This window comes from Galendromus occidentalis, unplaced genomic scaffold (genome assembly GCF_000255335.2).
Source record: "Galendromus occidentalis unplaced genomic scaffold, Mocc_1.1 scf7180000076381, whole genome shotgun sequence".
Classification (NCBI taxonomy): domain Eukaryota; kingdom Metazoa; phylum Arthropoda; class Arachnida; order Mesostigmata; family Phytoseiidae; genus Galendromus; species Galendromus occidentalis.
Window position 1 is genome coordinate 550957 of NW_003804370.1, and position 27609 is coordinate 578565.

General features: G+C 50.6%; 6 protein-coding genes across 6 annotated transcripts; 3 read left to right on the forward strand and 3 right to left on the reverse strand.

Annotated features, from left to right (window-relative positions):
* Positions 1 to 150: 150 nt before the first annotated feature.
* LOC100907834 (cytochrome b5 reductase 4) lies at positions 151 to 6121 on the reverse strand. The gene is made up of 11 exons (XM_003738954.2): positions 5805 to 6121; positions 4643 to 4804; positions 3514 to 3741; positions 2855 to 2944; positions 2373 to 2579; positions 1704 to 1919; positions 1401 to 1607; positions 1167 to 1314; positions 956 to 1045; positions 572 to 733; positions 151 to 473 (listed from the first exon to the last, which is right to left on the reverse strand). Exons 1-11 carry the CDS (start codon positions 5845 to 5847, stop codon positions 419 to 421), a joined length of 1608 nt encoding a protein of 535 aa, XP_003739002.1. The 5' UTR covers positions 5848 to 6121; the 3' UTR covers positions 151 to 418.
* Positions 6122 to 7809: 1688 nt separating this feature from the next.
* Positions 7810 to 14780, reverse strand: LOC100904641 (probable splicing factor, arginine/serine-rich 7). The gene is made up of 6 exons (XM_018641912.2): positions 13810 to 14780; positions 13071 to 13397; positions 12496 to 12976; positions 10336 to 10409; positions 8309 to 8445; positions 7810 to 8174 (listed from the first exon to the last, which is right to left on the reverse strand). The coding sequence occupies exons 1-6, from the start codon at positions 14778 to 14780 to the stop codon at positions 7810 to 7812; spliced, it is 2355 nt and encodes a 784-aa protein (XP_018497428.2).
* On the forward strand, positions 9907 to 10927 carry lin-52 (DREAM core complex component lin-52). Its single transcript, XM_029113159.1, has 2 exons — positions 9907 to 10201; positions 10823 to 10927. The coding sequence occupies exons 1-2, from the start codon at positions 10034 to 10036 to the stop codon at positions 10925 to 10927; spliced, it is 273 nt and encodes a 90-aa protein (XP_028968992.1). The 5' UTR covers positions 9907 to 10033.
* Positions 14781 to 16171: 1391 nt separating the features above from the next.
* Cul5 (cullin 5) lies at positions 16172 to 20740 on the forward strand. Its single transcript, XM_003738956.2, has 12 exons — positions 16172 to 16369; positions 16777 to 16880; positions 17142 to 17241; positions 17349 to 17514; positions 17625 to 17839; positions 17949 to 18201; positions 18320 to 18656; positions 18786 to 19029; positions 19172 to 19588; positions 19722 to 19915; positions 20021 to 20144; positions 20290 to 20740. The coding sequence occupies exons 1-12, from the start codon at positions 16361 to 16363 to the stop codon at positions 20482 to 20484; spliced, it is 2358 nt and encodes a 785-aa protein (XP_003739004.1). The 5' UTR covers positions 16172 to 16360; the 3' UTR covers positions 20485 to 20740.
* On the reverse strand, positions 20707 to 22154 carry Det (baculoviral IAP repeat containing deterin). The gene is made up of 3 exons (XM_003738957.2): positions 21828 to 22154; positions 21558 to 21704; positions 20707 to 21286 (listed from the first exon to the last, which is right to left on the reverse strand). The coding sequence occupies exons 1-3, from the start codon at positions 21888 to 21890 to the stop codon at positions 21074 to 21076; spliced, it is 423 nt and encodes a 140-aa protein (XP_003739005.1). The 5' UTR covers positions 21891 to 22154; the 3' UTR covers positions 20707 to 21073.
* A 3351-nt stretch (positions 22155 to 25505) lies between these two features.
* Positions 25506 to 27537, forward strand: LOC100904787 (sodium-dependent glucose transporter 1-like). The gene is made up of 4 exons (XM_003739015.1): positions 25506 to 25548; positions 25891 to 26049; positions 26409 to 26544; positions 26667 to 27537. The coding sequence occupies exons 1-4, from the start codon at positions 25506 to 25508 to the stop codon at positions 27535 to 27537; spliced, it is 1209 nt and encodes a 402-aa protein (XP_003739063.1).
* The last annotated feature ends 72 nt before the right edge of the window (positions 27538 to 27609 follow it).

Sequence of the window (27609 nt, forward strand, 5' to 3'; positions counted from 1 at the left end):
CATTCCAATTACACTGGGTTACCTGCCGAATGATTGGGATGACGAGAGCAGAGTCGTGTTGCATAAGGGCCGTCGATCAATTTGACCAGATATCTAGCTACTGCATCCTCGGAGGAACGATGATGCTCCGAAAACAGCACTCATCTCGAACGACATCGATAATGTTTTATTAGGATAAAATGAAGTTTCGAGGGCTAGAGCCACCTTTCAACCTCTCTTTTCACGGAACCTGAATTCGATTCAAAACAACAAAAATAATAAATATTAGAGCCTATTCTCTCATCTACTGAAGATTCTGCCTCGAGGACCAAAGCGAGACGACCGTCGTTGTATACAGTTTCGTTCAGCGCGATGCTTCATCAATCCATCACGGTCAGACGAGGGATCGAAATCGGATGTAGGACCGGATGCTCCCCATTCACGTTTCGAAACGATGGACTGCCTTCGGGGTGTACCCTTCGTCTGAGAGGAGTCTGAAAAGATGGCGATTGTGTGAGTGCGAAGAAAGCTGAGCGTTTCGCTTCACGCGAAGATTTTAGGCGTCATCCGCAGGATTGATGGATAAGCTAACCTGGCGGCTTCATTTGTGAATGGGCTGGGGCCACAAATTCCTATTAAGAGTTTGGTGTCTGTCTCCGATGGTATGAACTCTTTTATGAGCTCGGTTCGCACTCGGCCCTTTATTCCCGTCCACGAAGCGTCAGGTTCCGAGAGTACGATGTTGTGAACGAACCTAGATTCCGAATGCACCGGGTTACTTTTCTCGTATTGGATAAATAGCTCTGCTGGGGCTCGGAAGGATTTTTCCGCGAAGAAGAAGTCGGGAGCCGGAGAATCAGACTGTTCAACAGCTGACCCAGCTCCGCGATTCCCGGCACCCGAATCTCGAACGTCGAGCGACACCTTACGCTTACTCATACTAAAAATGCGAGCTTTTCCTGAGTAGGGTTCTCACCTTTTCTCCGTCTCTTGGAGACGGTCGAGCTCTTCTTTGAATAGTATGTCTTTGATACTTCTATGGAATGACATGAGTCGAATTTGTTTCCTGGAAACGGGATTTCGCCAATTTAAATCGATCGTCCTGGCCTGGCTGCCCCTGATTCGTGGATTCAAGGAGGCCGAAAATCCCTTCCTTCCAGAAGGTCCGATGCGTTCGTCAAACTCACAAGTTCTTGCAGTGGAACAGCGCCCAGTGGATCATCCGAACCATGGGTGTGAACCCTGTGCCGGCCCCGAGGAGGACCAAGTGTTCGAGCTGCGTGTACTCGTGTACCACGAAGGTGCCCACTGAGTCTGCCATCATTATTCGATCACCTGGAAGCGGATAACATTTGTTTTTCGGCATCTCCGGTCCGCCTCCTGAAAGAGATGATTGCGCAGGCACGACGCCCAAGATTTACCTATTTTCATGGAGTCCAATATAGTCGTCATTTGACCCTTGTAGTAAATTTTGACCATCAAGACGATCCTCTTCCCAGTCAAGCTCTGGTATTCGCTACAATTCAGAGAGGGGAGGACTGGGGTGTAGCTCCTAGTCAGGTAGGAGTCGTCCGGCTTCAGGACCCGTAGAGAAATATGTTGACCGACCGGTACATGGATTAAGGTTCCTTGAAATCAGAGGCGATCTTTTAGGTTGCTTGTCCCGATCACTGTTGTCGCTTGAGAAGTCTCCGGATACCTCCAATGTCCTCAATGGCTCTCACCTTTGGGCATATCGAAGGTCAACAAAAACGAATCATGCGTGATCTGCTCTCGAGCAGTAAGAGTTACATCCCGGAAATAACGCTTCAAGCCGTAATCTTTAGCTGAAATTATATCTTCGTCCCCGGGTGCGGCGGAGCCCAAGCTTGCCCATGAAACCGACGGTTCACTTTTCACCAGTCGGACAGTCACGGTCTTCTCCTTCGTGTTTACACAGACTGAAACACGGAGCGATCATTAGAGACACCATATTCAGCCTTCGTCTTCAACATCTCGTAATGGTTCTTCCAGAATTTTCTCAAAGCTTTCTCGTAAGATTTTCGTTCACCGAAGCCAACGACCCTAAAATTCGTATCGAATCTCAACAAACTCGGATTTCCACTTGTCCATCTAGGACAATCGCGGATACCGGAAAGTTCCGTCGAGAGGTTCCACTGACGTCCCGCGCTTTGTAATTTGTAAACGCGCTGCCAATAATGGGTAAAATCTGACCGAGAAACTTCTGTCAGTCAAGGTCGATTCCCGCGGGCCCGTTCAGCCTCGGGGACGACCAAGCTACCAGCAGAAATCACGGAAGTGATCGCTCTTGATCTATACGGCGGAAAAAAACTCAACAGTCTCCCCGGAGGAGCTAACGTTGCTGTTATAGGCGGATCAAACTGAATACTCACGATTGCAGTCCAGGAAAACTTCGCCGGCGAGCTCCTTGACCATCAAATATACCCATTTTCCGGCTTTGATCTTGAGTCGGAACTTTCTGCCGCATACATCAACGGCGATACAATCTCTCTCCACCACGGCTTTTGTCTTCACTGACAAGACGATGGAGACCGTGCAATCGTCTTGCGACCATTCATAGGTGACTTGCGGTGCCCCACCTGCAGAAATCGAGACTTCATTCCGGTGAACTGCCAGAAAGTCTCGTATCGTATCCATGGCTAAATCACACGTAGATGACATGCGCTTCCCCGGAGCCTCTACAGTAACATCGATGCCATGAGGGCAAGGTACGAGTCGTCTTCTTCATACTCCCACCAGGGGGGTGATTACCTAATTTCTCCCCCGCGAACAACGAACTTATTTTCGGATTACGGCTCAAGGAACGAGGTCCATTCTACCGAGGCATTCCATCCACAGAAATTAGGCTTCTTACCGAGGGTGGCAGTGTCGGTGGGGGATTTCTCCGTGCCGGAAGCGAAGAAGCTACCGAGAGTCCTCGGTAAAGACAAACAAAACATACCAGCTGAGAATAAATGCAAAGGAATTTCTTACAAGATGCGATGAAAATCAAGTACACAAAGTCTCTACGACCTAAATCTGACTGCTTGCGATCTAGAGCTGCAAAGATCCATTCCTAATGACCACGCGAATAATCGTCCACTGAGAACAGAAGTGGCCGACGAGACACACGGCTCGCGCTCGGGGGACTCCTGGTCCGCATCAAAAACAATCAAGGTCCGGCGGAAACTCGCCCGTGTTGATTCGCATCAAAAAGAACAAAAGTTTAACCAGCTCATGCACATTCACTTCACAAATTTTGCATCATTCCAAAAAGCTTGCAGACGAAGACTTCACACCCACGTCTCTGATGGCAAAAGAGCAATCGGGAGAGGGAGAGAAACTGTCGAACATTCTCACTGCTAGACCTCCCGTGATAATACGATCATGCGTGTCAAGAGGTGTTCAGCGATCAGCTCGGAGACGAGTCCGGGATCGTTTTGTCGGGAGATAGATGAGGAGGATATCGAGGGGGAAGAGCACTGGGATATTCTCCCCACATCTTGTGGGCTTCAATTTGGGCCAGATACTCACGTTTCTTGACAGGGGGCTTGACGCCAATTAGCCTGGCCTTCCTCGGGCCCGAACCGTTCGGCGAAGTGACGAGTGTCCCCACTAAGCACTTGGAAAGCATAGACTCGTAATTGACCCACGGGTGGACTTGGTTGAAGAGATCAGTCGCGTCTCTCCCAACGCCTCGCATAAGTTCCCCCTCGCCTCCTGGATGGAAATCTAGATAGCGCGTGACATTGTACACATTCCCTGAAAGCCAAACGACTCGCTGTAACTTCGGGTAGCCTTGTCAGAAATTCACCCTCACCCCCAGCTCTCTCATTCAATTTGAAAATATCTGGGAGCCCAGATCCACTCAAGTTAGGAAATGACGAACAGAGTTGCATGGCGATGGCGTCAAATATCATAATTTTTCCGGTGGATCGACATATCGTGCGAAAATGCGCGCCGTGACGCACGACTCAGGACGAGTTGCTGACCCGACCTGGGGTTTTGAGATGATCAAATGACGGGATAAGGGCTCGAGCTTTCGCTTGGCCGAGAGCCGACTAGGGTCATCTGCATTACTCCTCCCTGTCGCACTGATGAAACTTCGAGCAAGCGGTCAGAACTTTGAGGATTTTGAAATATCGCGAACTCTCCGCAAACCATCCGGAAGGATATTTTGAATGACATAGAGGATCCGCACATCCGAGGATCTCCGAATCACACAGAAGGTTTCGTGAGCTAGCTAGGGACGAGCCGCTGGTCTTCTAAGGTCAGTTGGCAATGTGAGAGACTTGCGCTGGAGGGGAGACCCCAGAGCAGGATATGTTTCGGCGCGATTCCGCGGTAAAACTCCCTTGGACAAGCTTCCGAAATGATTCTCCCTGATTCCCCCAACGGAACAGCGAGTAGGATTTGAACTCATGGTCATCCAGGGTTTTCTGGACGCTATTGCGCCCGTGGAGCGCTTGTTGGTCAAGCGGGAAAGGGGGAAATGATTGCTCCGCAAAGGAATACCGTTTCGTAGTTCAATATTGATACCTAGAAGGGTTCCTGCTGGACCTGGTCGTTCCGATTAGCTACACCACAGGGATCTGGAGCCATCCTCTCAGGAGAGAAACTCATTTTGGAAGCGGAGCTCCGAAAATCGGTTCCCAGGTCTCACCTTTGATACAAATCCACGCGTCGTCCTCGTTGTTGTGCTTCCGAAACTCTTCTGTTGTGACCTTCAGAATCTGTCCGCCTACGCCAGCCAGATCTTCTTTCTGCGACAGTTTGATCCAATCCATCAGCGAATGACCGGTGGCCAGAGCAATTTTGTTCCGCCCTGGAAATATATGCGTGAGCACGAGATTCGCCACCCAGTCCCTCAGCCATATATCTAAAAAAAACGGCATCCGTCACAGCGTTCGCTACTGAAGATCAGCGAGCGCAGAGTTTCCCTCCTTATCCTCCGATCAGCGGACCGGAGGTCCGGATGAACCTTGCCTAGGTCTATCCTAAGATCGCAGGAAGCTCGATACAGGGGAGCTCGATGCGTGTGTCCTTCGAGAAGTTCGTCACGGAACTGGGGCGGAGCAATCCGTTCGTCTTGGTCTCCCCCAAAGAGGAGAGTCAACAACACCTTCCTCTCACTGCCGAGGACCGACGGAGCCTGCTCAGGGGTCAAAGACGTGATCCGATGAGTCGACGTGTGTTGACTTTGATCGAGATTGCATGGATACATCAGGAACTCGTTAGGCGGGCATGGAGGAGGAGAAACTCGCGTCATGGAGGAAAGCTCTCGAGTCGGTACTTCGAGAGTCAGACTCCACTGAATCGAGATCAAAAGGGAGAGAGTAGTACTTCGCCACTCCTGAGAGAACTCCGGGCAGGAGGAGCTGGCGGAGGAGGGGCACGACGAATAGGAGAATTTCAATAATTAGGTTCGCCCTAGGGCGTAAGAGATGTCTCCATGAGACTTGATTCAATAGAGCTGCTAGGCCCCCCGCCGAAGTCTTGCCGTCTGCCATCCCTCGTCATCGGATTATCACCAAGGAGGGTTGGATGGAGAGTTTTTGGGAACACGAGAGGTGTTCGATGAGCCGCCAGCCGCGTGATTCCCACAGAAGGCGAATCGACATCACACCTGACCTTAGCCGGGAACAAAATGGAGTTCCGGGACGCGGACTTCTCCGTGATGAGCACGCTTATTATTGCGGCCTCGACTCCTCTCTCGAGGGCTGGCTGCAGTAATTACTGTAGGCTAGGATAATAGGAAATATCTCTCATTTCCTGGCGAGATTATTTCTACAGGTGTCGGTAAGAGATTCCGTGCTTGCCCTCACCAGATCCGGTCGCATTAGACGTAGATGGAGGTGAGCCATCCATGGCTCTCAACGGTATCACGACCTTCTGCGAAGCTTCAGAGCGATGTTCACCTCATTCGCTGTCCCGATCGTTTACGCGCTCAGAGAGTACATTCACATCAGCTGATCCTTCAGAGGAGGTGCCCAGAACTCAACATCTCGCAGGACACGGAAACCCTCTCCCTGCGCTGTATCTCTCTTCGGCAGCAAACCGGAGCATATAGCTTCGGCAACGTATAGCGCTTCGGATTCGGTAGGAGTCGGGGACGACAGTCCACGCTCTCTCTGCGAGATCCTTACGTCAATTCAGTAGAAGCAGCTATCCGAATCTGGTAAATCCGGAGGTATAAGCCAACCTCGCGATCATGTGTCGAATACAGGGCGCGAATATTTGAACTCATTCAGGGACCGAGCGCCAGTCCCTGTTGCTCCATGTGGCTATTTCGTCTCGGGAAATGGCCGGCAATGTATGGAGATCACGGCGAAATTCAGTCGTCAATTCTGACGCCTCGTTCTTCCCGCAATCCGGGACATCGAGGGGTCCATCAACCCAGAGGCGTATCCAAGGGAGGGGCCAAGGGGGCTATGCCTTCCCCCTCAAACTCTTTTACGGTAATGCCGTATGGGGTGCGTCATCATTCCGGGTCGCTACCCCTCCTCGATAGCAAGGGATCAAATTTTGATCCCGATTTTCTAATCGATCAAATTCTATCAAGTGGAGCGGCTTCGCGGCAGATATACCTGGGGAACCTAGATCCAGGAACTTCAAACGGGGTCTTCCATTGAGCTCCTCAATTATATTAGTAGCGAGGATATCTTCTGGCTGTCTAGAAGAAGATACAGCGGTCACGCTTGTTCCCTCTCCGGCCGCTGCCGTGGTCGTAGCTGAATAATTATCATGAGCCTAGGACCTGAATATAACTCCGGTCACCAGCTTACGGCGCCTTGCTCACGTTCCTTTGACATTCTTGCAGGACGGCAGATTCTGTCTCAGTTCATTCCGTCAGGGGATCGACAACAATGCCCCAGATGTGGAGGAACCATTTAATTCAGCAAAAAAAGTCCAACCGCGTGTAGAAATCATCTCGCGCGCCACCGGAAGGAAGAGAGCCTCTCTCGGTCGCGGAGAACTCCTTTCGCGATGTCTGCGGGGGAAAGTCGTCTGAAGGAGACTAGGGTTTCATCTTCCGCTGCAGAACTAGATACTCTCTTCATCAAATTCACTCATCCGACCTTCGGGCTCGCATCCCCCAAGATGAACCTGGGCGCGATCAATGCGAGTATAGCATGGCGGTTGACTGACCAAGAGTACGACAGAGTCCGAGAACTCTTGACGGGCGAGCTCGCCGCACTCAAAAATGGAGGCGCGGTTCTCACACTAGCGGCGGATGAGTGGACGTGCCGAGGGGAAAGATTCATCGACGTTCCTCCAAGATGATTCCCTGCCTCAGATCACATCTTCTGAATCTGATTTTCTGTGCAGGGAAACGCATCGAACATCTTCCGGTAGATTCAGAGCGTATTTCAATCCTTGGATCAGACGTGTGATGGAATACACGGCATCACAACTGATGCTGACGAGTAGGGTTTCCTATCACCAGAAACGCATGTCCGATGGCCTGCACCTTGCGCTTACGGAGACCCTCCGTGACAACTCTGAGAGCATCACAATTCCGCAGGATTCGACTTTCCCTGTTGACGATCCCGAAGTCGACTTCGAGCTCGAGGACGGTTCGTGATAAGCTTGGTTATTGCACAATACATGGTGATAACTAGAGCCCGTGACTTCATGCACTATAAAAACCGGAAATATGCATGCAAGTATGCCCTGAAAAAGGGCCGATATATGCATTGAAAAAGAGAAATATGCACAAAAAAATAGGAGCTTCGTTCAGGTTTTATGAGACTTTCTGGAATTGACTCAATCCTGCTTTATACAGGCACAATTTAGGTTACGGGTTACAGTAGACAATGAGATGCATCTTCAAATTTTCAAACGTAAACTCTGACGACGGGCGCTGAGAAGTTGCTTCAAACTAGAGGAGCTCCTTTCAACATCCACCGACGTGATCGGTGCGTACTTGAAGCAGGCTATCTCCGAGGGGTCGCGACCAATGAGACTATCCGCGGAGCTGCCCCCCTGAAGTATGTCCGAGACATCCTTGAGAATACTGAAGCCGCCATTACGAATCACAACCGCATCGCATTTCCTAGGGACCAAATCCCCAACATCACCGGGTGTTTTCTTGAGATCTTTAACAAGTGCCTCGAAGATACCCACGCTTCCTACCAAAGACAGTCCCTTCGGTTCGACTTTCTCGATGGCATGCGGGAGCTCTCCGAAGTTTGCTTTTATAAGAGCGATGATTCCTTACAGAGGGCTTCCTCACCAATTGAGCAGCCGCTCCGATGCTCGCAGCGTCTTTGACGTCCAGAGCTCACAAAACCTTCGAAAATGAATCGAAGTGGTCGGCGTAATAGACGGCTGCGTTCAACCAGGTACCCCATCTTGTCAGAACTGGCTGGGGTGGCAGCGGCACTCCGGGGGCGATCTCGCGGAATGTGCTCACTCGATCGGCAGACTTCAGGAAAATTTTCTTCCCGTTGGAGACCAACTTGTCTAAATCCGGGAAGATGTATCCGATTTATCACCGTTCCCATCTATTCTCGGTTGACCATGGCTGTACGTCGCTCTCAGCGTCGAGACCCGCGAGAATCGATGGGGAAAATATGGGACATGCAGAATTATGCCCCAAAGCGCAGAATATGCATTTTCAGGAGGAAAAGCCCAGAATATGCATTTTTATGCATTATATGCATTTTGCATGAAGTCACGGGCTCTAGTGATAACCGTGCACAGCGTACCTAGTGATCACATGCCCATTGGTTCTTCTGGGGCCTTTCGATTCGCTATTGGTCATTGCATACGAAGAGAGCAACCCCTGGTCGACCTCAGACTTCTCCTGGTCCCAGATCGCAATGAAGTCTCGGCAGCCGTACCTTATCTTCCACGGAGATCGGAAGACAACGTTGGTGCTAGATGTGCCCACGAGATGGAATAGCTCACTCATAATGATGGAGCGGTTCAGGGATCTGGGAGAGTCACTGGTCGCGTACTTCAAGGAGAACAGTGAAGATTTCCCAGTCACTATGGAAGATTTCGAGCTCCGAGACACTATGATAGCTGCGCTAGAGCCGGCCACAGAGGTTTCTGAAAAACTCTTGGCTTATGACGCCACCTTATTTGTCTCTGAAATCTATTAAGAGGTATACGGGCACTCCCACAGCTTGTTCCATGACACCGCCATCCAGGATGAGCTAGTCAAGTTCTTCAAAGAATCAGAACAGACTTACAGACCGAAGCGCGAGAGATGGCGAGGGCAGAATCCGGGCGTACATTGGAGGAGTTCTCGCGAAGGCTGACAAAGAACAAGTTAAGGCGAGCAGCGAGCAACGAGGGAGCCCCACCCTGGCACCGGCGGAGATGGAATTGAAACGAGCCAATTTCTTTAATTTCCTTCTTCCATCGGTGGTGCTGAGAAGTCGGGATAATCCGTGACCGAGAATCGTATGGGAAATGTTTTCAGTTCTCAGTTTCCGTCGAAATCTCGCGATCCTACACGACGGAAACGGAAAATGCACCTACTGGTACGCACGTGCATGTTCTGCACAGACCATATCTTCTATGGAGATCAGCCAGGGATCCATCGGACTTCAGTAAGCTGAGATTTCCAAGCTCCATATTCGCAGGAGGTGCCGCCCGATCCGGATCCCTTTATATGCGGAGATCATCAGCATCATTCTCTCCATCACAGACCACAGGGGCCTCTGAACACGGAGTTCTTTCTCACCGTTCATCCGTACAGGAGATCCCTGTCCGACCGTTCAGGCGTTCGAGCGAATTCCCTCGCGTCCCGATGATCTGTCTCGTACAGAGACGTCTTCACCAGAGGTCAGCGTCAATTTCTCCAAGGAGGATGTTTCCCGCCTTATTGTCCAGACCGTTCGTGATCATGACGCCAGGTGGCGCTCCAGAGGCCCCACACTCGCACAGACTTCTTTGTGATGATCAGCCTTGGCGGTCATAATCTGTTGACATTTTGCTGAGAAGAAGTTCCGAATCTGTTCTTCTACCTCCGCTCTCGAGTGGTCTCTTTATGTCTTCTATCGTCGTATGCCTCTGTCCGCGGGCGTGAAGCGTCGGTAGAATGGTCAATTCATTCTATGACTTGAAAGCCAGCCCGAGAAATACGTCGCTGTCGACCGCCGAAGGGGCCTCCGAAGCTGATACTACGGTCGAAAGTGCTTCACTCGAAGATGACAAGCATCAAGTTGAAGAGCTCTCGCAAATGAGCGCGGAAGAAGTTCTAGAGAAGGTCAGTTTCTGTCTTCCCAGTCGACTGCCTGAAGTCTATCCGATATTCCGGGCCGTTTTCATTATGTATGCATGAGCGGCTCAGAATCCAGATTTTCCGCTAATGTTAGGTTCACATTGATGTGGTACGTCTACTTGATCTTTTCCGGTCTCTGACTCTTGACCAAGTGCTGTTTCCTCGCATGAATACCCTTCAATGAGCCGGGAATCTGCGGGGCGGGGACGAGTCGAATTCACCAGCGGGCGCAATAACTTATTTGCCCGCGGAATCGATGCTTTGAATAGATTCATATCGCTGGTGTGTCTCTCAAGTCTCGAGTGGGCTATAAGAAAGAAGAAGGATCGGTACTTCAAGTGCCGGGAGTCCTGCGGCGCTCATCAAAAGGCTCATAGAATCTCCTCTCGTGGATAGGGTCTTGATGATAGGGAAAAGGGGTAGATTTGCGGAAGTCAGCTCGATCAGTGAGTTTTTGTGGAGAGATTAAGGTTCTTTGCCGCGTTATCGGGATATTTAACGAAGGAAGACCGAGTTGAGAATCGAAGGGCTGAAATCCGCCCCTCCCCCTGCATCCGAGTTCTGGCTTCGAAAATCTTCACTGAGGACGATTCTTTTTCCCGGCAGGTCGAACAACTGAAAAGCATGGCTTTCGCCTTAGGGGAGAGCGAAGCCCATGAGATGACGCGAGGGAAATCACTCGACGTTTTCGGACTGAAGAACAAAAAGTGAATCGCAATGGCGCAAGCTACTCGTCGTGTATGTAATATAGTGCATTTAAACATATAATCTAAACTCATAAATACGAATGTATGGCTGTATGTTCTCATCGTCTCATATCTTATTCGATCAATCGAATAATGATGAATCCGGGAAGGCGGCATCCTGGTGTCCTTGGGAATGTCACAGGCACATCAAATTCAATGAGGATGCGCTGTTTCCTCTGAAAAGGCTCATGGCCTGATGCTTAGACGGAGACAGAAAACGATGTGATTATTATCATTGATGATGATAAAATGATGAGAAGGTTTACACACGTTCATGGTTATGCTAATCTGTGATCCTTGCTCATATCCCGTTTTCGCTGGAATTTCTCGTGGAGTGTTCAGCTCGAATAGCGTCAGTTTGGTGCATATCTTGGAAGGTCTCGGGCTGTACGAAAGCCTGTTATGTATCGTGGGAAGAAAAAGGAATACGGGGGGAATGGATTGGGGATGTCCTCTCGCTGCCTATCTCATGGTTTCAGCGAGGGATACATTATTGTGATTCGAAAGATGGCAACGTACGAATACCTTGGATATGGCTCGAGGACTAAGATTCCGAGTTTTGAAGGATTTGAGGGATCCATGCTTTCCATGTGGATATCTCCATGGTGCTTAGTTTGAGTCGGCAAACCATCGAGACTTTCCGCTCCCACAGCGAACGGGAAAACGAGGAATTTACGAAGAGTATCGTCCATCCACGAGGTTCGAGGAAGGAATAATCAACTCCATCGAAGGCAAGGTTGATTTGGAGTTCGTCCTATCGAAGCAACCCTACGTCGGATACAATCCCATGAGTGTTAGATATAGATTATTCAATAAAATTAGAACTCGATGTTTCCTCCTTGCACGAGGATTGGCGATTTGAGGACACAGTATTTATGCGTCTGATATTGCAGCGGCTCGCGAATGGCGTAGCCATAATCTAAGAAAGCTCGCAAGTAGATCAGGGAGGGGCATCGTTACGAGGTCTCACAACAACAAGCAGAACATCAACTTATCCGCCCCGCACATCTTTCAATCGAGATGATCCGCCTGGCAGCCGCCCTCCCAGGAGAGCTCCATTAGCAAGTCGAGATTGATACGGCGCCGCTTGAGCCGAGCTCTGAGCTGTTTTTCATCGTGAGCACACAACTGTATATGTGTGTACGCTTCGAAGGAATGCCTCAGACTCGGCCCAAGACTTGAGCCCCAATACTTAGCTCTGATCCGACCGGGGCCGAAGATTCGCGCGAGTACAGAGTTCAAGGTGGGCGGTCACCCAGATGGAAATCATCGGAACCGCTAATTTTGGAGAAAGCAGGAAATCAAGAGCTCCGGTTTTATTTAACAATTTAATATACATCCTCGTAGGTGTCTTTTTCGCTGAGCTTTTTCATCGAATACTGAAGTCTCGTTATGCTCACAGACGCTGTTCAGAAAAGGTTTTGCAGCGATTTCGATCCGACTTGGATTAGTCCCTCAAACAGGTCGAAAAAGCCAATGTCGATTGTATCGGGATCAATCCGAAAGGTCCATGTCGTCTCCGGCGGCTTCGACCGGAGGAGGTGGAGGCGGTGGTGGTGGGGGCGGTGCCGGCCCCATCGGCTGCAGCGGGGCGATTATCGAAGCAGCCACAGCAGCCGGGTTTAGGGGATCCGATGCCATTCCTCGTTCTTCCTCATCGTAGTCCCGTGGCGGAGGTCGTTGGGATTTCTGTTTGCTGACTGGTTCGACACTACTCGGAGGCGTACGGGATTTCTTGCGCCTATCCTTATCCTTGGAGCGGCTTCGTCGACGCTCTCGTGAAGGACTGCGTCGCTTGGGCGGCGTGGGCGTCCTCTTGCGGCGCTTGGATTCTCGGCTGCGTGATCGCCTCTTGGATTTCTCTAGCGATTTGGATCTGCTCCTGGATTTCCTGCGTTTATCTCGTGAGCGACTCCTCTTTTTCGAAACGGATCGGCTTCGTCGAGACCTCTTGCGAGAGCTGCTGCGACGCTTGCGGTCTCGTGAACGGGATCGTCGTCGACGATCTCGAGATCTGCGGAGAATAAAATCCATTCAATTGTCGCTCCTGTCTCGTTTTTGGAGATAAGACTTTCTGCCGGTGAGAGGCTCGAATCGCATGGACTTACCTGGATCTACTCTTCCGTTTCGCTCTGTCTTTTTCTCTGCGATCTTTGTCTCGTCCGTCGCTTCTCCCGTTCTCTGGAATTCCGTTACCCTGAGCATGGGAGGAATCGTCGGCAGGAGCTGACGCTTCAGTCGACTCGTGTGGCGGTTGAGAGGAGCTCGCTTCTGCGGCAGTTTCGTCCGGAGTTCGCGGTCCGGAGCCTTCCGGAGTCCTGGGTCCCAATTTCTCTTTGGGGTCTCGCGGTGAAGATTGTTTCTCTTTTCTCTCCCTGGAGCGTTTTCTGTCCCGCGATCCTCGCCTCGACCTGGACCTCCGCCTGGATCTCGACCTGTTTTCAGAGAAAGCAAATTATTATGAGAGATTCTGCCTCGTGGCACCCGTAGAGGAATCTGATCGCTTCGTCGACAATAATTGTAGCGGATTATCGGGTTTGAAGCCACCGGACCCCCAAGAGTGCAGTTGATTCGAGGAATTCAGTGATTAGCGCCGCTCCGCGAGCACGAGAAAAAAGGCTGCGGAAAGCGAAAAATTCCAATCATTGGAATCTTGGACTAATTCTGAAGCTCGCTTCGAGAAATCCTCGAACGATGGCTGCTTACTCATCACCGGCCTTCGTGTTCCCACGGAGGGCTCCACGAGAGATAGGCCGAAATTCCTTATAATATTATATCATTATATCTTCCTTTACAATATATATTATTCCCGGAAAAGGATCCGATATTTCAGTTCAGTCAACGCACCTCTTCCTAGAATGGGACCGCTTCCTGTCTCTGGATCGTTTTCTTTCCCTCGAACGAGATCTCCGTTTTCCTTTCGATCGCGAGCGGGATCTCCGCGGGCTCTTACGTCGTCGGCTCGTGCTCCGGGACTTGCGTCGAGTTCGACTTCGGGAGCGACTCCTCGCTTTAGATGAGAGCTGTGATTTGGCTTGAAGAGTGTCCGCTGCGACGCGAGGATCAACGGGCTTTGGTTTCACGATAGCTGTCGAACTGTGGGAAACAACCATGGCTCGGCTGCCCAGAAGCGTTCCGTTGAATTGGAAAGCATTACCAACGGAGGCTTGCTCGGTGAACTCCACGAAAGCGTGCTTCATTGACGCCCCTGTTTCGCCGCCCATCCTGACGTATTTAATCTCACCGCACTGACTGAAGAACTTCATCACTATCTCGTTCGTCAAGTTCGGGTCGAGGTTCCCGACGTAGATCGTCCTCCGGATCTCCTCTACGTTCTCGTCCGATAGGCCGGCCGGCAACGCCGGATAGTTCGGTGCACCTTTCAGTGCCAGTGAGGGGTCTATGGTATTTATGACCTGCTTTCCTGCGGCGTTCGTGGAAATTTCGTTGGTCAGTTTCCGGATCCCCCCGAGTTCAGGGATATCTTCATCGTTCGACGATATCGGCGCGCCCGGCGCCAATTCGGCAATGGCGAACTGTTCGTCTGGCACTTGATCTGAGTCCATGGGGAAAATCAGGAGAGGACGCTCCATGAATATCGTGTTGCTCAGGTGCATCGCAACGCCAACCGACCACAACTCCTTGAACTTAATGTAGCAGATGCGAGTACCGTTTTCGAGTGGCTGCTCAACACTCGGATAGAGCCGGCAGTCCTCCACTGAGCCCACATGATTGAACAAGGCAAGCAACTGCTCCCGGCTGACACCTGAGGCAATATTGGACACCTGGATGACCCGGTGCTCCACGGATTGGGTCATCCTTTTTGATGTGAGCCCCTCAATTGGACTCCACGAATTCTGGAACCGTCTGTCTCAAAACGGAATGACGAGCAGAGAAGCTTTCACGACGACGAGCATCCAGCGCCTTCTGCTTTGTGGTAGCGGTGCGGCGGTAGCTTTGGTTGTTGTTTACGAAGCGACGATGATCACGCTCGTCGAGAGAGAAGCCTTAATTCGCTCAGGACGCTTTCGGAATCTAACGTAGAACTCTCTCAAAGTCTGTGAATGAGGTCAGGGCAGCACACAATTGCCCAATCCACTACTATCTCAAGCAACGCGTGAAGTGGAAACCCGGGGTGAATCTCCGCGAGATCGGAGTCCGTGCGGGAGAGTGAAGGTCTTGCTGACAGTGATCTTTGCTGGAAGCTGAGACGAAGCTGGGCGAGTCTACCTGCTAGTGGAGCTCTGACCATACCTCTCAAAGGATTCAGCACTGGAAATCTGAACTTGAGAGGAGCATTAAATGACACGGACTAGCCGCGGACTATTATCGCAGATGTCCGAAGCGTTTCCCGATGACTCCTCGGATCGCTGAAGGCAGCGATGAAATACATACGACGGAGGCATCGTTTGAAGAATGTCTCAGAAGAATATTCACTCCATAGTCAAGAAAGTTGACGAAGATTCGGCCATAGCCTTTCGGAGGATGGGTCGGCTCGGATCGGATCAGTTGTCGAAGATAATCCGGAACATCGCTCTCCGGACCCGCAGCCGCGAACTTCCCACGGAACGCACGCGATGAGGCTGGGAAGAAACGCCTCGCTCAGAAAATTCTCCGGGTCAGTTGGCAGTCGCGAGTCGCGATCTCCGGAGTGAAACAATTGCGCTCAGCATAAATCAGCATCAACATGTATCAAGAATTCGAATGAGATGCTTTCCTCCTTGCGCTGTCGAGCCGATAACCTGATCGCCGCGATTGGAGTTGAGGGAACACCGTGATCGCTCGCGAGCATGGTAATTGCCAAACTTTCTCCGGGGCAATCCCGTCGATTTTGACTTTCGACTACTAACCACTACTACTTCCTCGAAGAGCGCCATTTTCGTCGGCTGCTAATCAGAGTGTGAAGCGCTGGTATTTGTAGGACCTACAATAAAATTCCAAGACATGATCGCTCCACTAAAGAGCCGCCAGCATACTTCTTACACCAGCCAGGAATCGCGAGGAATAACGACCCGGAAAAATCTGTGACCCACGAGAGTCAGCCAGTCCCGGGTCGGTTGCGGAGCGAAAATTCGAATGAGCACTCTATTATGCTTCTCACTCCACCGTGTCACTCTCGCTCAAAGAAGCCTTCGAAGCCGTAGGGACTGTGATGATCGGTGGCCGTAGTGGCGGTGCGTACATCCGGCTCTGAAATTAGAATCGACCGCGGAATTATTAGGTGTTGGTGTCAGGAAGCTCGAAGGCAGCATTTACCGATCCAAAATCAATTTGAGCCTCGGAGAAACGAACGCTCCCAAGCCCGAGGTGCGTTGTAGCAAGCGCTGACACTGTGCCAAAGGTTTCGCAGCGAGGAGACGGGTCTCCGACGGTTGGCTCGCATCTCCCACCAGACACCATGATGTCAGTGAGTACCTAACAATAGAATTGAACTAAACAATTGGACGTCGAAGGATTGCCAACGAAGGCTGCTTACTGGCCGACATCCTCCGGATCTCTTCTCCAGTTGGTTGTTCGGTGAATACCGACTGAGAGTCATTCTTTCCGGTGTTGAAACGGCACGATCGCACTCCCGGGAAGAAGAGCAGTGCAAGGGATCAGTCGCGATAACTCCGGCTGACGCTCCTCCAGATTCCCAGAGTCAGCGTCGCGACTTCAGCTCACTGCTTCTTCTTTGAACTCTTATCCAATCCATGTGTCCGTCTATCAGAAATCAGTTTTTGGTGTCAGGAGTTGTAATTGAAAATCCCGAGGAATGGACGATTCTGGGAATTCCTATGTTTCCTCTCTGAGCCTGCTCGTCCATGATTGCAGGATAAGACAACCTTCGTCACACAATGGCCAAAGATTCGACCCCATGTCGTGAAACTTCTCCGTCAGCAGGACATTTCCCAGCCGGATTGGCAGAACCTGTTCTGGTGAGTTCCGAGCGGGATCCTAGCCACGACAACCCTCATCCCATTATCGAAACCGCGGGGGAAAACATCCTCGGCTACCGCTGCATATCGATCTGCTTGATCCCGGGCTACCTCTCGTCACTACCGTCTCGATTTCGTATACTCGATCAATGATAACACTCACTCAATCACATCCTTCGTATTTCCCGACCGGAGGGAATATCGCGGAAGGATCCTCCTTGGAAGTCCGACTTTGGAATTATACGGAGCCTCATATTGCAGGGACATCCATTCCGTTTACATATGGGACGACAAAGGAGCAGAACAGCTCGACCGAGCTCTACAGGAAGACGTAGCGACCTACGTTCGTGAGGCTCAACGGGTGAGCTTTCGATTCCCATTCTCCTCGGATACGGTATCATCTCTTCCATGGGAACCACCTAAGACGCTATCCGTCGAATAAAATTTCAATGCATTAATATCCCACAGCGTGTCATGGACAATCAAGAGGATACTGCACTACTCACAGCCTACATCAGGGAATGGCGGAAGTTCTTCGCTCAATGTGGTTATTTGCCGCTCCCATTCCGACCGTGTGATGTTATGAGCAAGCAGAGAATGGCGACCAACGCTTGGTATCCAAAGAAAGGTAACGGTAGGTCGACCTCAGCTGCATTGATTCCATTGCGATAGTTGAGATCGGTTCACTACAATTAACGCTTGGCTAGACAATGTAAACATGGCGAATGGCAATCTTTGTTCCAGAATCGCCGTTCGCTGAGGCCGATGCGCACGTTCGACGGATGATGCTCGTCTCATGGAACGACTACGTATTCCAAAAAATCAGGAATCGCCTCCAGGATTCGGCAATGAAGCTTATCCAGGCGGAACGCAAAGGCGAATCTTTCGAATCGCAGCTAGTCATCGGTGTCAGAGAGAGTTGCGTGCATCTGATCGCGGATTCCGCGGAAAACCTTGAAGTGAGTACTGCGCTCGGGTTTTCCCAGCTCGAGTTCTAGCTGTCGGTCTGAAAATTCGTCGTTCCTTGATAATTTCCCATAATTGGCAATAAATTGAGCGGATTCTCAGGTCTACGTACGGCATTTCGAGAAACCCTACATCAACGCCACTGCGGATTACTATAAAGTCGAAGCCGCGCGTCAGCTCGAGAAGAACGGTGTTCACGATTACATGCGCTTCGCCGATGCGAAACTCAGGGAGGAAGAGGCTCGTGGAGCCAAGTATCTGGAGAGCAGTGCCAATTCATTAGCTTTACTCAAAGAATGTCTCGTGGAACACTTGGTAGAACATTTCATGGACCAAATGCTCGCCGAATGCTCGAGTGAGTATCCTGTTTTCTTGCACTCTTTCCACCGCGACAAGAGTCCGGGATTTTATGGGATATGCTTCCCGACATTCTGGGTGTTGACGCCGGAAGTCACCGATTCTCTTCTCCACAGCCCTGATCAAGAGCAATGATACCGAGAAGCTGGCCCTACTCTTCCGGCTGATGGACCAAGTTGCGGACGGTCGTGGGATCACACCGATGCTCGAGCAGATGAACGAATACATCGTACAGCAAGGCTTAGCCGACATGCGTGCGAACGCGAGTACAATCACCCAGGATTGCGAGAAATATGTCGAAGCCTTATTAGATCTATACAATAAGTTCAGCAGACTCGTAGAAGAAGCCACGGAAAATGACCCGAGGTTCCTGTCTGCCAGAGACAAAGGATTCGAGGAGATCGTCAATAACTGCAGCATATTTATGATTGAAATACCAAACAAACCCAAAAGGTACGTGATGATAGTATTTCCCGCTCCAATAGGCAGAGCTCGGATAACGTCATTTTCGTCGCATTCATGGTCTGAGATTGTGATTTCCGATCAAATGTAGCTGAGAGCACCCTATTTTTTTGTTCGCAGTATGAAGACGACGCCGGAGTCTCGGTGTCCCGAGCTCCTAGCCAACTACAGTGATATGTTATTGCGGAAGACTCCTCTCTCGAGGAAGCTCACAAGTGACCAAATCGATGCGAAGCTCCACGAAGTCTTGATACTCCTGCGTTACGTTAAAAATAAGGACATATTCATGCGGTATCACAAGCACCACCTGACACGACGGCTGATCTTAGAAATTTCAGCCGATAGCGAGAAAGAAGAAAATCTCGTAAGTAGTCACCCAGCTAATCACAATCCGAAAAAGACACCATCAGATCCCGGTGTGGGCGGTCAATAGAGCTTCTCGAGATTGCGTCGGGACTCGGGACTCCTGCCCAAAATTTCGCTAATCCCATTATTGTCGGACACAGGTGGAGAGTCTCCGCAATGTGGGAATGCCCGCGGATTACATCAACAATATGCAGAGGATGTTCAAAGACATTGAGCTTAGTAAAGGTCTCAACAAAGAGTTCAAGGAGTTCAAGGAGCGGCAAGGTGGACAGCAAGGTCGGAGCTCCTTCACCGATGCGGTCAACATCAAGATTCTCAACGTTGGGAGCTGGGCTCGGAGCGCGGACGTCATACCCGTCTCCCTTCCAATCGAGCTGGAGGACTTAATACCGGAGGTAGAGGAGTTTCACAAACAAAAATACAACGGTCGGAAGCTCCAGTGGCATCACCATATGGCCAACGGAACCGTCAGTTTCTCGAACAGCATGGGAAAGTTCGATCTCGAAGTCACCACCCTTCAGATGGCTGTTTTGTTCGCCTGGAATCAGCGACCTTTGGTAAGAACCCCTGCCGGGGCTCCGGTATTTCGATGTCTCTCGAAAGTCTGTAGCGATATGTCCAGAAGTCAAGTCTGTCGGTGCGGATGCTTCGTCTCGGATTGAATCTAAAATCACCCCTCTTTTTCTGTAGGATAAAATTTCTTTTGAGGGGCTCCGGCTGGCGACGGAGCTCCCCGACTCCGAGCTCCGGAGAACGTTGTACAGTTTAGTTAATTCCACGAAAATCAAGAAGCAGGTTATACTGTGCGATTTGCAAGATGTAAAGACTCCCAAAGATTTCAAAGAGTGCAGCGTGTTCTGGGTCAACCAAGACTTTTGTATCGTGTAAGTAGACCGTCTCACGTCTGTTTCTCCGGAATTATTCCGCTTCCTCTCGGATATGGTACAGGCCCACCACATACTCGACTACAGCATCATGTTCCCTCTCAGGAAAAATAACAAGGCACAGAAACGCGGCCGTCTTAATCTGATCGGGAGGCTGCAGTTAGCTTCAGAGAAAACAGCGGAGGAGAACCACAATGAGATCGCGGTACTCCGAGAGCTGCGTACCGAGGTAAGGAAGCATTGTCGTCGAGGTTTCGTGGAAGCTACGGCGAGAAGACCCGGATCGAATGCGACCGGACCATCGGTGTTGTTCCAATAATTCCCTGGGACTACCCCAATCATGAATGCTAATTCTCTTCGGAATCTCTTTGCAGGAGGGGATCATGAAGCTGATGAAGATGCGGAAACGCATCTCTTACGCTCAATTGCAAACAGAACTTGTGGAAATTTTGAAGGGGCAATTCTCACCCTCGAGGAAGCTCATCAAGGAATGCATCGAAAAACTCATTAACAACAATCACGTGCTGCGGAGCGATCAAGATCTTAATGAATATGTTTATGTGGCCTAATTGGCTGCGTGAGCGGACGCATTTCGAATTCCCCGCGGAGCTCCGAGGAAGCACTAATAAGCTCGTTCCGAGTTCGGGCAAGGTCAGGAGCAGCGTGAAAAAAGGAGGACCACAGGGAATATCTAAAGACAGCGGTCGTATTTTGTTCATAGGAATGTTACATAAGCTAAATACCTAGCGAGCACAGGCATCGACCGACTTGAGAATCCGAGAGGGAGAATACGTCGGAAGGCATGTCAATAAAATGTTTTGAGTCATGTAAGCTTACGATTTATCAGCTCGATGCGGTATTTCATCAAAAGAAGGAAATCGAAGCTCTCATTCATGCGCTTTACTCCCGTTTTGTGGTCAAACAAGACTCGATCGTTGCAAAAATTTCGGATCCAGTTCTTCGAATCTACAATGATTCCAGGGAGCAGGTGCAGCCGTTTCGGGGTTCAAGAGCTGTTAGTGAGTAGTCTCACGGGGACCACGCCAGAAGAAATTCTTCAATTTGAACAAGGAAATTTCTCCGGGAGTAAATCTTTCTAGAGCGCATCCACGCCAGGATTCGACGGGATTTGACAATCGAATCTCATTCTAGCTCGAGCTAAACTTTCTTCTTCGGCCTTCCTTTCGGCTTGGAACTGTTGAAATGAGTCTTTAGGTCACTTTCATCAGCAGTATCGCTCTCGATAGCCACTATGGTCCGTCGATGAATTTCCTTCGCAATATCTAGTGCGGTTTTCAAATCCATGTCATATGCAGAGCCACCAGATTTGAGATAGTTCAGGTACAGGCATTCGTTACGTCGCTGATGTTCCTGAAATGCACAGAATATTTTGCTATGATTTCACCCCGATGGGCACACATGCACCACACTAAAGCGCCAGCCCCACGATGTGAGGGACGAGAAGCCTATCGGATTGCGGCTCGTCGAGAGACCTTAATTTCGTACAGCAGAAGTCCCTCACTCGAGTGCTCCCTCGCGTCACTCGCACAGTATCACCGTGTGAACCACTCAGACCGAATCCATGATTTATAGGGAACCGTAAGATAGAACCGAGATCTCGTATGATCATGTCCCAACTCACTTCGACGATGTTGTCAGTCTCTTCCCAATTTTGTAGTTCTTTCCCACAAGCGAAGCACTTGACATGATCTTCATTTCCAAGGTAAACAAAACCGTTATCAGCGAGCTTTCGCGGTGAGACGTTCTCGAAATCAAGAGGCCAATCTGCCTGCAATTCAAGGGAATAAGCTCAGCGCCTTTACCATTCGAAAGGTATTCCGAGCAACAGTCATTCGCTAAACGCCAGTCGTTCAGGCTTCGAAGGTTGCTTATCGACCACTATCGTACTCACCCCGAACGAAGCGAGGCGGGAATCAGGATGGAAAAGGCTGATGAAGCTTGTCTGCGAGATCATCCTCACCGCTATTCAGACACAACGATCGAATGTATGTATAGGAGGCTGGATTCGTTACTTCGAGCCCCGAAAGCTTACATACGGAGGCGTCCTTCGAGCTCACGGCGAGTGCCAACTCGATATCAGATATGATATTTCTCAATCCCACTTATGACATGGCATGCGCGGAAATACGTCCGCACCTCGGGGCGAGTCGTTGCCTCTCAATTCTAGTCCTCTGTTCGTGAACTCCAGCTCTTGGCGCGAATGCAGGTTTTTCAAAACAAGCAGTGTTTTGAGCGAAGACCCCCTCTCCACTCAGTTTGAGTTCGGCGTCGACCACGCGGCATTTTTGAATTCCATGAAAACTTCGGACGGCCGCATAGTTCCCGGTATTCGAGGATGGGCTGGCAAGAGCATGAATGAAAATCGCTCGTGAAAACATCACGATCTCGGGTGAACACGCTTGTCAGCTGCTCGTCTCTTGCTGAGTCCATCCGAGGCCGAGACAGTGAGGCAGAGGGGGAACTCGGAGCTTTGAAGCGCTCTGCTTCGCGCTCGCCCGATGAGCAGGAGTCGATGATGGTCGATCCTTGCCACGGCAGGAAGAAAACAACGATGACGCAGTCCGTGCCGTGACCGTTGGAAGTTATAGAAACTCTCATTTCCTCCCCCATGTCGACGGAAACCCAGAGTTCTTCGCTCGATGCTGTCCCAACCGATCGTGTTGAAACCCGTCTAAGGCGAAGTCATGAGTTCGGACACCTGCTCAAAGCCGTCCCGGTCCTTCCAGATCAGGATGAACAGGTCGCGAGCGTTCTCATGCCCAGGCGAACGCAAGTTGAAGAGGGTTCCACGCGACTTCTATCGAGCAAGACTTCCGGGGAGAACGTATCAGCCTGTGATCGGATATCCCGGAGAGATCGCTCGCGTCCGATATTCGACTTCCTAAGAACCTGCGCCTTCGTACTCCTGTCTGCGATTCTTGTGGTCACCGTCACCGTGGCGTCCTATTCAATCGGTCTTAAGATGGTTTCGCCTATCAAGCAACAGATACGGAACCAAGATCCCATCCGGGTCCTGAGAGTCATGGATCGTCTTCGGAAACGATTCGTTCAGCCCGTCTGTCCCGACCTGAGGCTGATCTATTCGGAGAATTGGAATGAGCTTCCTTACGTTGAGCATGGCGCACCTTGCATCGACTTATTCTCAGCCGTGTGCCAAGCCATGTGTTACACGGTGCCGCGGACCATGAACTTGGCCGATGTCGTGTACGCGTACGAGATCAGTAGGCGGTCTTGCAGGAAGAATTTCGATGAGCCGGTCGAAAAGCGATTGGACAGAATTCGAGCTGCCTTCGTCCACAATCACCGCGTGTGCGCCCACGATTCAGATTCCGGTCTAAAGATGAACGCGTCGATAGATGAGATGGCCGAGATCGGGGAGAGGACTCAGTGCTTCCCGAGAAATCTCCAGGTGCCGTGCATAGGGCACCCGTACCGTTTGGCAGCAATTTCGTCGACGAAATCGGTTTTCTCCCTAACATATCCGGGATTCACGATTGACAAGGCCACTAGAGGACTCCATATGATTTTCATGGAGCCTATGAAGTCTAAAAACTTCACGATGACGTCTTCAGGTCGTAAGTGCTTGTACGCGCTTCAGAAATGGGTGGATAATATAGATGGAACAATTTACGATTTCAGTCGGCCCGGAGTCAATGTCAAACTCATAACGACGATTTCGCTCTTGAATACGGTGAGTCTCTTTGCTAGGGGATCTTCATTAATGCTCGCGGAAGCGATTCTGATAGTTTCCGCTCCGTTTCCAGCTGACTTGGGATATGACTCAGAGACGTCGACTGCGCTTCGCTGAGGAGTTCTGTTTCTCTCTGTGCAGCAACAAGGACGACACCCTGGATGAGGCTATCCTCTGCAACCTCGCCGTGATGTGGCGCCCAGAATTGAGTCATTTTTATTCCTGCCCGCAAGACATCCAAGTCGTGTTAGAATGCCGTGATTTGACCTTGTATTGATATAATCCTGCAGAACAGTGGAATAAGGTACTTTTACAATTACTCTAACCGTGGAAGAGACTCCCTTGAGTATATGAGGAAGTAGGTACTGTGGAATCTTATTCCAAGCAACGCTGCTACGACGAAATTCCATCACAGCGATCGGCTGGATCAAAGACGGCTTCAGGTTGAGAGACTCTCGTTCCTCCGAATATTCACTGCACCGGGAAAACTTTCGCCAGTCCGGCGAGATTCCATCATTTTGTAATTTCCGCTGCCTCATTCATTGAATCATCGAGCTACCCACTAAATCCAGGTTCTTCGGGGAAAAAAATCCCGAGATAGAGACATATATCAATGTCAACGAAGCACACATCCTACCTCCGTGTATTTTTGCGCAACTCCGAGTCGATTAAAGTCGACAATTATCGGAGACCTGCATGGCGCTTCCGTGCTGGATTCTGTCCACTCGATCTCTTGGGCTTCAACACTCTCGGATAATGTATCGATCGCGTGAAGGAGAGGAATCGGCAAGCACTCTATCTGAACACACCGGACCATTGAGGATTCTGACAAAAAGCCTCTAAATAAGCACCTTGCTGAGGCAAAAGTCAGAGAATCATTGTCACATGCCGCATTCGGTGAAGGTGCCTAGGTCAAACTGTGAGAATCCAACCCACAGAGTGGAAGTGGCGGGTCCGACCGTGGATATCGTGGATAAACAGCGCAGTAGGATTATCCCATTCTGTTTAGGTAAACTTCCTCGATTATCGCGAGATATTGGACGCGGAGGCGGAAAGATAGATGGAATGCCGTTAACGAGGTGGCTGATCTGCTCTCTGGCAGAAAATCAGTGGTGTGTTCGTTTGTTCACTCCCATCGATGCGGGTCGGAGGCCCCTCTAGGAATATAATTCGACTCTCGAAGAGCGCCTACGTGAGAGATGGTAGTTCGAGGGTTTCCGATGTACATTTTATATGTTTACCGCGTCTTCTGGGAGCTCAAAAGTCTCATCTCCGTGAGTTCTGCCGCCGGAGGGACGGAAAGAAATCGTCAGATGGCCCGATTCGAAGTGCTGGCGATGGCAAGGGAATTTCGAACCTAATGGGTTCTCAGAAAAAAAATCGCCATAAATGTTTGTGATTGTATGGAGGAAAACGGTAGCCTTTCGCTCGGGACAATAAACTTTACAACGGTACAATATAGGGAAGGTCGCCGCCGCCTCGAACCTGAAACCGGAGAGCAGGGAAGTGATTCCGAGTGTTCCATTCGGAGGTTTCGGGGGATGCGAGACGTGGACCCGGTCGATCAAACGAGTCAGCCATGAGAGTATCACCGAGAACCCTCCGACTCGTACAGACCACCAATCTCCACATCGCAGTGTTCTGCTTGGTATGTACCCGATAGTACTAATACTGGGGAGGCGATGTGAGCGACCGGAAGGAGTTGTGACATCGGCGAACCTTCGCGACTCGATGTGAGGGAAATGTTTCGTCGCTGGAGACTGTCCCGCAAATTGCGTCTTCGCTCCAATTCAGGGTCTGGCCCTCTCTTCGTTTGGGGCAACGTTGATAGACCTTGCGGAAGTCTATGGCACAACGACGGACAAAATTTCGTTCACCATGACTACTAGAGCCGTGGGTTCGGTGTTCGGAGGCTTCGCCGGTGAGTGAGACTCGTTTCGAAGCGGGCAACTTAGTAGCCCCACTCGACTAATCCGAGGGTGTCAACGATAGGTAGGCAACTTGGCAGCCCAATATGTATGGGCTCGCTATGCTAGCAGGATCCGCTTTAGGCTCCACTCACGTCGAAACATTGAAGGATCACTCTGAATGAAATAGAGACCTGCGGGACTCGACTCTATAATATCAGAACGTGCACAGAGGCACTCCATGCGGCGCTCACCTGGAGCGCTTTCCATATCGCTGCGTCAGCGGGGAATAAGAACCGGTGCTCCGGAATGAATTTCCTCCACTCATCCAAAAATACTCTTTTCGCCTCTCGCAGGCAATCTCATTTTCAGCCGTATGAACACCCAGCTCGTGATAGCGGCCTGTATATTCGCCAGCGGCGTGAGTGTGATTCTCACCCCAGTCCTGAAGCAGCTGATTTACCTCCATGTTACGAATTTCGTCTGTGGAATGACCATGTCGTTCACCGAAATCGGCAAGTTCAAACCTGTATTTCTGATTGCGCAATCCGATGCTCGGAACCTCCTCCATAGACTCGAAAGAGGAGCTGTCTGTCGATAAGGGGAGTGGTTGTTCCGCTTCTTACGTTTCTTGGGGAAGTTTGCTTCACGGAAAATATCATTCCGTGGAATCGATTCTCACTGCCGCCGAATTTCCCTCGCGGGAGCGGCGGCCGGTCTCCGACCTTGATTCGTCTGGGCCTATCGGCTGCCCGGATCCATTCTCGGAAGCCATGCAATGGGCGATACCCGAAACCTCAAAGCTCATTAGCCGATTGAGTGGTCCAGCCCGAGAGAATTCCAGACTCAAGGGAGCTGATTAACCCGATTCCAGGGGCTCACGTGTGGATTCAAGTTTTGTGGAAAGAAAAGAGCGGACCGATTTTGCAGTTGTACAATTTGATATTTGGAGTGGGGGGCATCATCGCGCCTCTGATTTGCGAGCCTTTCCTCAGTCCCCATGTACTCAAGTAAGTGCTAAAGAATCGAGATCTTTTCGCCTTATCATTCGCTGTCTCGTATGATGACTATCCCCTAATCTTCCGTTGATGGGATGCTCTTCAACGCCGAACACCTTTCGTCTTTCCCACAGGAGGGCTCCGGATCTCGAGGGCTTTCTGGACCCCGAAAGCATCACGGAAGCGTCCCTCCTCCCTGAGTCCAAGTCGCGAGTATCCGTAGCGTACGCTATCATGGGCACTGTATTCCTCGCGAACGTCGTCAGTATCCTTTTATCGTACTGCGTCGATAAGACCAATCCAGTCCCGGAAAAGTCCCCGGATTCTGCCGCTGTTGAGCTACCGAAGAAAATGCGTTATATGATCGTCTTCCTAACGACAACCTATATCAGCTTCGGAGTAGTGAGTGAAGTGGGCTTGGCGAATTACATCCCCACGTTCGTATTGCGAACCGAGGGTCTCGATTTCACCAAGTCCTCAGCGGCCTATCTTTCCTCCGTGTTCTGGTCGAGCTACACGCTGAGCCGGGTCGTCACGACCGGGCTCAGTTTCGTGGTTGATGTCTCGAAGCTGATCATGGGGTTCCAGAGCATTCTGCTCTTTGCTTCAATCTTCATGGCGGTTTTCATTAAGAACTCGACTCTCGTGGCCTGGGTTGGAAGCGCTTTTCTTGGTTTTGGGATTGCGCCGTGCTTCGGGAATGGTACGGTATGGGCGGTCAAATACATTACTTTGACGCACAATTGTATGTGTATCATCATGGTTAGCATCTGCATAGGAGCAACGCTACCAGCGTTGGTAATTGGACCATTCATTGACACGAAACCAATGAGTCTCATGTACGGACAAGTGGGAGTTGTCATAGTGCTGAGCCTTTGTGCCGTTTTGATGCTCATTTATGAGCGTAATCCAAGACTCCGAGAGCATCATCGGAAGCGGCGAGCCGGGGACTCAGATACGGGCGAAGCGAAAACCCTCAATACGATCGAAAACGCTCAAGGATAAAGGCCAGCGCCAGCTGCGACATCCGGAACCTTCTGCTTCCCTACGAGGGCGACGTCAGATTATTATTATCAT

Excerpts from the sequence above, each read along its gene's own strand:
- LOC100907834 (XM_003738954.2), bottom strand. The coding sequence starts at position 5,847 with ATGGATGGCTCACCTCCATCTACGTCTAATGCGACCGGATCTG. Across the intron at positions 4,805-5,804 it reads GTCTAATGCGACCGGATCTG|GGCGGAACAAAATTGCTCTG; the intron begins GTGAGGGCAAGC and ends ATATATTTCCAG. Across the intron at positions 1,920-2,372 it reads AGTTTTCCTGGACTGCAATC|TCTGTGTAAACACGAAGGAG; the intron begins GTGAGTATTCAG and ends TCCGTGTTTCAG.
- lin-52 (XM_029113159.1), top strand. The coding sequence starts at position 10,034 with ATGGTCAATTCATTCTATGACTTGAAAGCCAGCCCGAGAAATACGTCG. Across the intron at positions 10,202-10,822 it reads CGGAAGAAGTTCTAGAGAAG|GTCGAACAACTGAAAAGCAT; the intron begins GTCAGTTTCTGT and ends TTTTCCCGGCAG.
- LOC100904641 (XM_018641912.2), bottom strand. The coding sequence starts at position 14,780 with ATGACCCAATCCGTGGAGCACCGGGTCATCCAGGTGTCCAATATTGCC. Across the intron at positions 13,398-13,809 it reads CGGTCCCATTCTAGGAAGAG|GTCGAGATCCAGGCGGAGGT; the intron begins GTGCGTTGACTG and ends CTCTGAAAACAG. Across the intron at positions 8,446-10,335 it reads CAGAGACCGGAAAAGATCAA|ACAAGTTGGTCTCCAACGGG; the intron begins GTAGACGTACCA and ends TCCCGGATTTAG.
- Cul5 (XM_003738956.2), top strand. Across the intron at positions 17,515-17,624 it reads GTATCCAAAGAAAGGTAACG|AATCGCCGTTCGCTGAGGCC; the intron begins GTAGGTCGACCT and ends TCTTTGTTCCAG. Across the intron at positions 18,657-18,785 it reads ATACCAAACAAACCCAAAAG|TATGAAGACGACGCCGGAGT; the intron begins GTACGTGATGAT and ends TTTTGTTCGCAG.
- Det (XM_003738957.2), bottom strand. The coding sequence starts at position 21,890 with ATGATCTCGCAGACAAGCTTCATCAGCCTTTTCCATCCTGATTCCCGC. Across the intron at positions 21,705-21,827 it reads CCCGCCTCGCTTCGTTCGGG|GCAGATTGGCCTCTTGATTT; the intron begins GTGAGTACGATA and ends CTTGAATTGCAG. Across the intron at positions 21,287-21,557 it reads AGACTGACAACATCGTCGAA|GAACATCAGCGACGTAACGA; the intron begins GTGAGTTGGGAC and ends TGTGCATTTCAG.
- LOC100904787 (XM_003739015.1), top strand. The coding sequence starts at position 25,506 with ATGACTACTAGAGCCGTGGGTTCGGTGTTCGGAGGCTTCGCCG. Across the intron at positions 25,549-25,890 it reads GGTGTTCGGAGGCTTCGCCG|GCAATCTCATTTTCAGCCGT; the intron begins GTGAGTGAGACT and ends CGCCTCTCGCAG. Across the intron at positions 26,050-26,408 it reads CATGTCGTTCACCGAAATCG|GGGCTCACGTGTGGATTCAA; the intron begins GCAAGTTCAAAC and ends ACCCGATTCCAG.